The 10881-nt window shown below is 32.1% G+C and overlaps 2 protein-coding genes across 2 annotated transcripts; one reads left to right on the forward strand and one right to left on the reverse strand.

The window, feature by feature from the left end:
* The first annotated feature begins 1164 nt into the window (after nucleotides 1–1164).
* Nucleotides 1165–2365, forward strand: LOC115705140 (ethylene-responsive transcription factor ERF106). Its single transcript, XM_030632378.2, has one exon. The coding sequence runs from the start codon at nucleotides 1353–1355 to the stop codon at nucleotides 2082–2084; it is 732 nt and encodes a 243-aa protein (XP_030488238.2). The 5' UTR covers nucleotides 1165–1352; the 3' UTR covers nucleotides 2085–2365.
* Nucleotides 2366–5480: 3115 nt separating this feature from the next.
* LOC115705137 (ATP-dependent 6-phosphofructokinase 4, chloroplastic) lies at nucleotides 5481–10332 on the reverse strand. Its single transcript, XM_061102332.1, has 14 exons — nucleotides 9691–10332; nucleotides 9541–9587; nucleotides 9393–9432; nucleotides 9207–9269; nucleotides 8819–8956; nucleotides 8564–8722; nucleotides 8345–8398; nucleotides 8183–8251; nucleotides 7650–7779; nucleotides 7504–7544; nucleotides 7001–7225; nucleotides 6751–6799; nucleotides 6264–6418; nucleotides 5481–5913 (listed from the first exon to the last, which is right to left on the reverse strand). The coding sequence occupies exons 1-14, from the start codon at nucleotides 9964–9966 to the stop codon at nucleotides 5746–5748; spliced, it is 1614 nt and encodes a 537-aa protein (XP_060958315.1). The 5' UTR covers nucleotides 9967–10332; the 3' UTR covers nucleotides 5481–5745.
* Between the last annotated feature and the right edge of the window lie 549 nt (nucleotides 10333–10881).

A 10881-nucleotide genomic window follows, 5' to 3' on the forward strand; every position in this document is an offset into this window, starting at 1 on the left:
ATAGAGACTAGAGTAGATATATGAGAATAAATATGAAAATATGTAAAGATAAAAATAAAAAAATATAAATTTATATGGGTAAAATTATAGTATGTAATGGCAAACTAAAATAAAAATTAAATTTATGAGGGTAAAAATACAAATATATAACAAAAAATACATAAAAAATAAATTTTAAAAAGTTAAGTGAGGTCATGTGCCCCCACATGACCCCATGTCACTGCACTAAATAGACAAAGGAACCAATACTTTTAAGCTTTTTTTTTTTTTTTTAAACTTGTTTTCTCACGGTTTTATTTTGAATTTAATTTTAAGTCTATTCTATATAAAATTTTGGGAAATTCTATAATGCACCTCCTTAAAAGGGGTATATCGATACATCTCTATCTATTTTAGTATTCGAAATATTTTTTTAGTCAATTTTTTTTTTCATGGTCATGTAAATTATGGTTATTTAAGATATCCTGCAAAAGTTTAAGAAATTCGGAAAAGTTTAACACGCTGAAAATTGTGTTCAAGCAGTGTGTTGCACGCGTGACTATTTTATTTTATACGCGTGTAAAATAGACTGTTTGAATATTGTTTTCTATATTGTAAATTATTCCGAATTTCTCAAAATTTTGTAGGATATCTTAAATAGCTATAACGTACATAGATATGAAAAAAAAAATTAAACTAAAATTTTTTTTGGGATGTTAAAACAAGTAGAGGGTGCATCAGTACATCTAGGCCCGGCCCTGGGCATAGGCGGGCTAGGCCTGTGCCTAGGGCCCACTCAGCTCAGGGGCCCAAATTTTTTTTTTCTTCTTTTAAAATTATACATTTTTTTTTTACCGATTTTGAAAAATACCATATTTTTTCTAACATAAGGGCCCAAAATCTTTTTTTTCCCTATGGCCCACTTTGTTTCAGGGTCGGCCCTGAATCATCCCTTTTAAAAGGAGTGCATTGTAGAATCACCCTAAAACTTGTTTGTGGCCTTCCCTACATATAATTAGCAAACTAATAAAAATTTAGCGTCACATTTTATTAAATATTTTGTGTATAGGGGCAGCTAGCGGGCACAGTGGCGTTAATTTAGTACGTTGTGAATAAAAATTTGATGTCGGCTTCTATGATTGGACATTATTAGAATCTGTTTAAATTGTTAGTTGCATCTACCCCATAATAATAATAATAATATGCTCTCATCTTCATTTATTAATTTTCCTAAATACATCCCAATCCCATCTAAATACACTAAAATACAAACTAAATTAATTTCACTATAATTATATATATTTATATAAAAACTTGAGAGTAGTAGCTAGTATCAAATTTTGAGGCAAAACATACAAACAAACAAACAAAAAATGAAAGAAGTAGAGGAATTCTCAGCTTTAGAACTCATTCGCCAACATCTATTGGGTGACTTTACCTCTACTGATTCCTTCATCAACACTTTGAATTCTCAAATTGTTTCTGAAAATCATTACAAGACTCATAAACCTATCATTACCACCACTACATCTTCTTATCACTTTCAATCCGTTAAACAAGAGTATTCTCAATCCGAATCCGAGTCCAATTCCCCTGTTCCAGACAACAACCCACATCAATTCCTCCACTTAATTATGGAACCCAAATCCGAAACTGACCCTCTTCTCGATATACCATCGCCGAATAATTCGAACAAGAAGAAGAAGACGACGACGATGAAGAAGGAGGAGGACCACTCCGGCGAGATGAAGCACTACAGGGGAGTTCGACGGAGGCCGTGGGGGAAGTTCGCGGCGGAGATCCGTGACCCGAACCGTAAGGGGAGTCGGGTTTGGCTGGGGACGTTCGATACCGACGTGGACGCTGCTAAGGCTTACGACTGTGCTGCATTCAAGATGAGGGGTCGTAAGGCCATTCTGAATTTTCCCTTGGAGGCCGGACTATCCGACCCGCCTAAGAATACGGGTCGGACCCGGAAGAGAAGGAGGCGGAGCTCCGACCAAGAAGAAGAAGAAGAGTCTCCTCATTCTCAACCTGAAATAAGCTTTGAATCTGGTGGTGGTGATAATCAGAGTTGGACTTGGACGTTACTGAATTTGGAGTGACGTGGCGATCAATGATTGGACACAGGCTGTGTGTTTGTATGTATGTAAGCCGGTTTTTACAATGTTAGGCGACGACGTCGTTTTTAGTGGAAAAAAAATGACAGTTGAAGATGTGGCGTTGCCACTCCCAAATATTAATTTGGGATTGTTTGTAAAGATAAGTGTGTTGGACTAACATGGGTTATATGTTGTAATTATTAATGTTTATAAAATGTATGTATAATGTATAGATAGAGATGATATTAAATATTAATTAGTAGAACTGAGCTCAAATTAGTAAACTAGATGTCTACATCATTTACACTATATATATAGTATTTCTTATATATATATATATATATATATATCACACACACTCCCTGTGTTGCAACTTGCAAGCCACCATTTTGTATGTGAATACTGCTATGAAGCAAGCAACACAATCGGCCGTTGGTTTTATTAAAAAAAAATGAAAAGTTAAAAGTACAAAATTATATTTTGAAAAAAGAAAAGTACATAATAAAATAATAAATAGAAGATAATCTTTCAAATATTATTTGCACCGTTATAGATGTACATTAATATTAAAAAATAATTAATTTAAATTAATTTTTAAAATCACTTTTAATATATTTTTGAATTTTTTTTCATCTTATTTTCATTTAATATCATTAGTTAGTTGTATTTTATTTTCATATTTTTTTTAATATCATATATGATTTTTTTAAAAAAAAAAATTAATAAAATTTCATTTAATTTTTTTTAATATTTAAAATATATTTTATTTTTATTTTATAAGCATATTTTTTAAAATTATGACAAAGAAGAAATTTTTTTTAAAAAAAATAGTACAAATTAAAGATATTATATTTTATAAAATAAAAATTATTAAAATAAAGTGTACTATAACTTTATCAGGTGAAAATACAAATCTCTTAAAAAATATATTTACATACATTTTTTTTTAGATAAATTCCAATTACTTATTTATCTAATTATTAAAACTTTATCATTAGTCTATGGCTTAAGAATTATGAGTGTAATATAAATTTCACAACATAAGTAATATGAGACATTTTCTTATTTTATAAAATCCAATCAGCATTTCAATTAAATTTTGATAGAAATAATTATATAAGGCACTATTTTTTATAAAAAAAAAAAAAAATACATTTTTACGTTTAAAGAATTTTTTTTTATATATATGTTTACGCTTTTCCATAAAAACAATACAAAAACAACAAAAAAAACTACATAATAGTAACATGAAAATAATATCTAAATAACATCAAAATAACAATAATAAATAACATACAGATAACAACAAATTAACAAGAATATAACATAAAAAGACCGTATTTTCTGTAAATGAAATCAGAAAAATCGTAAAAATATTTAAAATTCCGTGAAATCATATTTTTGTAAATTTTTTTGTTGTTTTTGTGTATTTGTGAAATAATCTCATTTTGATATCATCCTTCTTTGTCAATAGTACATTGCTTTCGAAAAGTGTTGTGCTCTTTTGCCCATGTTCGCTGAGTTTTGGGCTGTTCTCGATGCTTCTTTCTCTATTTAGTAAGGGACGACTGAGTGGTGTACTGTTATTCGGGTTTTTTTTTTTTTTTTTTTTGTAATGATGGAGTTTTACACTCTTTGTTTTTTGTGACATTGGCTTTAGACTATTTTTGTGGGCTTTGGTCCTTTTAGTTTGCAGATCTTGAGCTTTTTTAATTGGTGTGGTTTGTGGTTTGTTTGATCATTTCTTTATAAAATATATGCGACTATGTTTTAACTTGACATGTTGAATTTTGTCCCAATTAATTTATAAATTCACCTTTTAAAAAAAATAGAAATTAAGCATCAAAAGATCTTTTATTAAATAAATAAAAGAGACATTAATGAAGAATTTTTTTTGCTGATATATTTTTTTTTTGCTGATACATAATGAAGAATTTAAACAACTAGGTTGAGTTGTAGGTTTCTAGTTTTGTTTTATATTAGAAATCACTAAAATAATTTAAATGAACAACAACATGAGAAGCTTTCGAGGGTTGTGAATATTGCCCTGCCCTTTGGAAGTTTTAGGAGGTCAAATAAGCAAATAATTACATATTTAAAAATTGATATAAGAATGACAGTAGAACTACTTTACAATATTTTATTAGGAAGCTATTGATATAATTTTTTCACTTAATTTTCCTTAAAAAATAATTATATATATGTAAGAACAAAATTAACATGTATGTAGCTTATGCAATTCAAGAGAGTACATTTGCACTAAAAATATATAAAAACACCTCATTAAATAAAAAATATAAAAAGTTAAATTATTTTTCTTAATTCATTCTTATCAATTTTCTTTAATGTTACTTTAGTTTTACTGTATTTGTGTTAATTTTAATAAAAATAGATATATAGTTGATGTAAAAGAATAAGTTAGTAGGGTTTAAAATTTTTAATAGGATGTGTCATATGTAATAATTGTGATGTAATATGCCATCTTTAACGCAAGCAATAATTATGATATTTCCACATCTTAGATTTCCTATCTCATTTGTCAAGCCATGGACTTCTTTGCTTTCCCTGATTTCAATGCAAACATATCCAAAACTATAAAGTTTTTATTTTTTAAAACAAAAAAAAAATGGGTAAAAGAAAGAAATGGAGTCTTACAATTAATTAGGGGTCATAGAAGAAAAGAAGGGTAACTAACAATAACTGCATTTCATTTCAGCCTTGACATGTTTTCGATGAACAGTTCGGAAGAAATGATACATGAACCACTACTAGTCTACTACCAAGTCCATCAAAATCATCTTGTCCCCACTCATCACTATTTATTTGCTACTACTACAACTAGCAAACTTTTAGCAACATTACAAAAGTTCCTATACAGAATTAAGAGAGGGACTTTAGAAATGTTATCCATAGTACTAATAATAATAGTGGCCAAAACAATTGAAAGTGATTGAATAGGTAAAAGTTACAAACCCAAGTGGACCCTAATAACTTTTATAAGAAAAAATGTTTGCTTGTTCCGTAGTCCGTACACATCAACATACAATCCATTCTAGTGGGCAACTAGGGCATTAGAGAGCTCATAAAATAGTGGCCACAAGAAGCAACTTGTTGGAATTTAACAGCTAAGGGAGGGAGTGATGTCAGACAAAGCCAATAGTTTCCTCCAAATTTATTGCTGACATCACCAGAGTTTATCCATATGACATCATACCCAAATGGACACTGTGTCTATCCCAGTTATTATGATTCAAAATATTAAAAAATCTCATAAGATACCACCTTGTATTCGAATATACTAAATCGTGGATTTCTCAGATATTCAACTAATATATAGTATTAGTTAGATTAGATTATAGTAAGAAGAACAGTGTAAACATGTTGCTTTCAAGATTCATGTGAAAGAATCAAAAGTTTAATTTCATTATCTCCAGATAAATGCCATAGCCAAGGACAAGGAATTATTTTACAACCAAATTATCAGTACAATTTGGGAGATGGAAGCAGTGTTAGTAGTACACACATATTATAACAGTAAAATAATCAGTTTGTAGTAAAAGCAAAGTTCTACATTGATGTGGTCTAAATGAATTTGAGCAGGATCAAACAGGTATACTAATGAATAGTGCTGGTCTACTTGAATTAGACCTTAGCTCCATAAAAACTACGAATTTGATATCTTGGTGCTGCTGATCACATTGTTGGTCTCCCCACTAACTCTTCCTTGTGAGATGTCATTGCAATCCACAAAACTGGGTTGATTTGTGGATGCAAGAAGTCTAGCCCACATCCTATCCGTCAACTTTACTATATTTTGTGTCTCGGTCACACGCTGCGAAACCATACCGAGCCAGTCATGATAAAATAACAGACTACTGAACTCTTAATTGGACATTAACACTGAAGGCATCATCCAATTCAATACAAGAGAATACATACCACATCCAAGCTAAAAGCACTACTTTTCACTATTTTAGATTTTCTATAAGAAGGGTGACTTAAATTATAAAATTAGAGATGATAAGTATCCATTAATTATTTTCTAACCTTCAGAATTATAGCTAGCCAATTTATTTTTACACTAAAACCTGTTTCCATTAATTTTGGAGGACTTAATGTTCTTCTGAACTATAGCAAAAAGTTGAAAGACATGCATGAATAGATGCAAAAGAAAGTTCTTACGGAGATTGGAATATAAGCATGCCTACTATTCACAGGTCCAACTGTGAAACCACTGAATCCAGCCATGGCCCCATGAACAGCACTTTGAGCGAGAAGAGTACAGTAAATGTTGTCTGATGCATTACTTGGAATGGCTCGTATCATATAAGTAGGATCTGTAAAGAGAAAATAAATCCCAAAGGAATCAAGTTTTCTATTTGGGGATCATCTTAGACAGACATACTTTCATATATATGCATAGAGTTTCATATAACTAGATAATGTAACTAATTCATAGCAAGCATCGTTGGAGAAAAATATGGATCCTTAATACAACTACGCAATTTGCTATTACCAAACCTAGCCATCACAAAGTTTCGTCAACTGTAACTTTTGAAAGGCTATTTTTCTTTTTTTAATTCTTAACCAGTATAATATACGAAAAAACAGGCAGAACTAACACGATCAAAGTAGATTGCCCAATGCCACTCCGGATAGAATACATTACCTATATATTTCATATTTATCGACATCTTCCGAATCGTTGTAAAATGATCCTGCAGGTAATAATTTGAAAGCTAGTTTAGATCAAAATGGCCTTAAGGTCAAATTCTAGTAGATGTACAGTGTACCTTAAAATCAAAAAATAATACCAATAATCTCCAGGAAGATCACCATAATAAGTATACACAAAAAAGAGAAAAGAAAAAAACCACACCGTGGCTTTTGGAGTGCACGCTCACAAAGTTAAAGCATACCTTGATCTTGTCAGATAGCCACAGACCAACATCCAAGAGTAGCCTGTTTCCTGATGCATCTTTCTTCACGTTCGCTTGCATTTCTTGAGCAACATATTCCTGACCTGCTCCTTCAGCTATCACAATTACCATATGTCCATTTTCTTTAAGCCGCTCCTCAATAAACTCAAAAAGCCCACCCTGACCTTCTAAATAGAATGGAGACTCTGGAATCAAACAGCAATCCTGTCACAGCAACTGTCAGTTGTTCTTTACCTGTTGTCAACTTGAAAGAATATTCCCAACACCTAACAACCAGATCAGTTGATCAATTCTAACTGACTTGTAGTATAAGCACAAAATGGTAGGTAACACAGTGAATAAAACCTAAAAATTCTCTATGTCCCCAACTAGAAAAGTGTGTCCAAAACCTATTACTTCTCATCTATCTAGTGACTTTTTGATATGTTTTCACATAAAAGGATGTGTCAACAGATATCTGCACAATCAGATAAAGATCTTACCACATCACGATTTGCTAAAGTTGCCATCATAGCAATGAATCCTGACAATGAAAAAAAAAAATAGACAGCAATAAAATGAGTTGAATGCTATGAAAGGTGATAATTCCAATTCCATTTTCCACACTTAAGTACTTTGAAGCACTTACCACTGTATCTTCCCATTAGTTTGACAATTCCAATTCCATTTTCGACACTTTCAACCTCCACATGTGCAGCATTAATAGCCCTCTGGGCTTCTTCAACAGCAGTATCAAAACCAAAAGATTTGTCTATGACCTATAGGTGACAAGTGCATCTTGTCAAAGATGGAATGATGCAAATAAAAAGGGTATAATTTGAAAAGATAGAACCCTAAATTCCCAATACATTTCAATCAGGAGAAAAAAACCATTAATGGAAGTTGGTTAAGATTAATAAAATATAAAAACTCCAAGATTTATCAAAATTGACTAAAATGAGATTATGTAACTTGAGGTAAATATATACGATGCTTTCATGCATCCAGGAGAAAATAATTATTTTTATAATGGAGAATGACATGAAGGAAATGGAAACACAAGCTCGATTGACATGAATGATAAATATTAAATATAAACTGTGATTTATAAAATAAGCAATACAAGCTCAATTAAGATGAATGATAAATAGTAAATATAAATGTTGGTTAAGTCAAACGTACAGCAATATCATTATCAATTGTTTTGGGGATTCCAGCAACTGCCACTTGAAGACCACGTTTCTCGACTTCCTTGAACAAAATATATTCATGTCATAACATGCTATAGAGTAGCTTCATCGACACCAGTTGAAGGAAACAAAATTTCCCTGGAGGTACAGTTACCTTGTATATTAGATCTGCTCCTTTCTGAGTGCCATCCCCTCCAATGATATAAACCTAAACCAAAATTTGTCAATTTGCTCTATTTCTTTATTTCATTCAATACATGTTATTTTCTTTATGCACTATTGAGTAGGAAATTGTGTGTGAGTAGCATGGGTTATTTAAGCCCCTGTAATATAAAAAGTCACAAAAAGTTAAGCAAAAGATAGCATGATCTACCTGATTAATTCCTCGGTCTTGTATGTTATCAACTATCTTTTGGGTATCATGGCCTCCTCGCGAAGTGCGAAGAAAAGTGCCACCACGCTTATGAATATCATTGACCACCTTAGGGGTCAATGTCATTGTATTTTTAGAGTAAAAGCCTCTATACCCTCCCTGAGAAATTTCATTATTCAAAAAGAGGTCAACAACTCGTGATGTTGATAATGCAGGTCATTGGAAAAAATGTGATTATAAAACATAATTAGTCACCTCGATTCCAAGTATGTCTTCAACGCCATACATGTAGTTCAACCCACACACTATCTCCCTAATCACTGTATTAATCCCAGGGCACAAACCACCACAAGTCACTATGCAAGCACGGACTTCTTCAGACTTAAAATACACCTATGCATACCAAAAAAAACTCTTTCTATCATCCTTTGATCAACCCAAAAGAAAAGGGCACATTTATTAATCCAGAATCTTTGTAGAAAATTATTTGAAAAAGAAAGAAAATGAACTAACAGCTATAGTAATCCAATAAAACAACCAATAAGTGTTTCTTGAATGTGTAAAAGCAAATTGACGGGTGATACATTGAAGCACTTTCCTAAGTAAAATAGGCCAACAAAATTTACTTCAGAGGAATAAGTACCTTCTCTCGAGGCCCAGCACGCCTAAAATGCACTCCTCTAGGGCTACCTTTTTGAACAACAATCTAAAGCCACATAAACATTATTGTAAAAGAAGTAAAAACGATAACCCACCACAACCCAATTGGGCAGCATATTGTAAAAGCAAAAGAAAAATGCTGAACAGTGAAGGAGCAATTGCAACTTACTCTTTCTGCAACCGCATCTTCTGGGTTCACAAAAGTTTGCCTATGGAAAAAGAAAGCTCAATGTGTAATGGACTCATATCCTAACAAATGATCAAGATACTCTCCATAAGCAAGTAAATATAAGGGAAAACAATGAATGAAAACTCACTTGACAATAGCATATGCTTGGCTTTTTTGTAGAGGATTTGGATATGTCTGATATACAAATAAATAATTTAATCTTTACGAATATAGATACACCTATATATACATAATACAAAGATACTAGAAACATTGTAATGAGAAAGGAAAATGTTACCGGTAAATCTGGGAGAAAGTTGGTCAAATGAGGAACATCTTCAAGGACGAAACCATTGTCAGCTGCTTGATTGGAGCTTTGTGATCGAATAATTGGGTGGTTTTGGCGCGAAAAGAGAGGAAATATGCTGAAGCTTCTGGATTTGAAAAAGGGCTTAAGAAAATAGGACTGAGTGGATGATAAAGCCGAAGCTTGCGATTTCGATCGAATTAAGGGGAAAGAGGGACCAAGTGGAAGAGACGATTTGGCTAGGCCAGAAGAAATTGTGCACTCCATTGACAATTTGCGGAGTATCTATAACTATATAGATAACGATATCTGTGAAAATATATATATCTATATACAAATGGTAAGAAAATAAGAATAAGAATATTGAATAGTTCTGAAATAGGGAGAAAATCTGGGAAGAATCAAGAATGTGTTTGAATTGAGTTTCTGCCCATTTTAACCACTTGGGGCTAGCTCAAGTGGCCATAGGTGGGTGTGTGAGTGTTGGAGGTCCTGGGTTCGAGTCCCAGGTAAAACATGATGTAATATATAAACGCTTGAATCAAAAAAAAAAAGAGTTTCTGCCCATTTCGGGGAAGGAGGATGGAGGCGTAATCCAGTACGGTCGAACCTACTGTACACGAACAAATAAGATGATCGATAAACGATTTGTCATTTTTGGATAAAATCGTATCCATTGAATGGAATTTCATAAGTTGCCTATTATTCGTTGACTATGAGTCTATGACCGTTTAACACGTTGTTGGTACAAAAACAAAGCTTATAAAAATATCCTTCTTTTTCAGGCTTTTCAGGTATTTTGTTTTAAAGAAAAAAATTTAGGAGTGCAAGTTTTGATGGGATCTGGTGCATTAGTGTTGGTATGATCGCACAAGAAAAAAATTTAGAGTGCAACAGGACTTCGCAGGAGGTCACTCATCCTAGTACTACTTTCAAGTATTTTAAACTAGTAAATATAGTCACGCTTCGCATAGTTTTTTTTTTTTTTTGAACAAAAAGAATGAAACTTTTATTCAAAAGACAAACAACTTACAAGCAAAAGCAAGCTGAAAACCAGCTGCCCCAAAACAAAGAACAACTACCAATTGTTTTTTTTTTTTTGATGCAAAAACAACTACCAATTGTTAATTATATTAATAATGTACAAATTCCTGCCTTTCAAGTGTTGAAAACTACAACTCA

This window comes from Cannabis sativa, chromosome 1, assembly GCF_029168945.1.
Source record: "Cannabis sativa cultivar Pink pepper isolate KNU-18-1 chromosome 1, ASM2916894v1, whole genome shotgun sequence".
NCBI lineage: Eukaryota > Viridiplantae > Streptophyta > Magnoliopsida > Rosales > Cannabaceae > Cannabis > Cannabis sativa.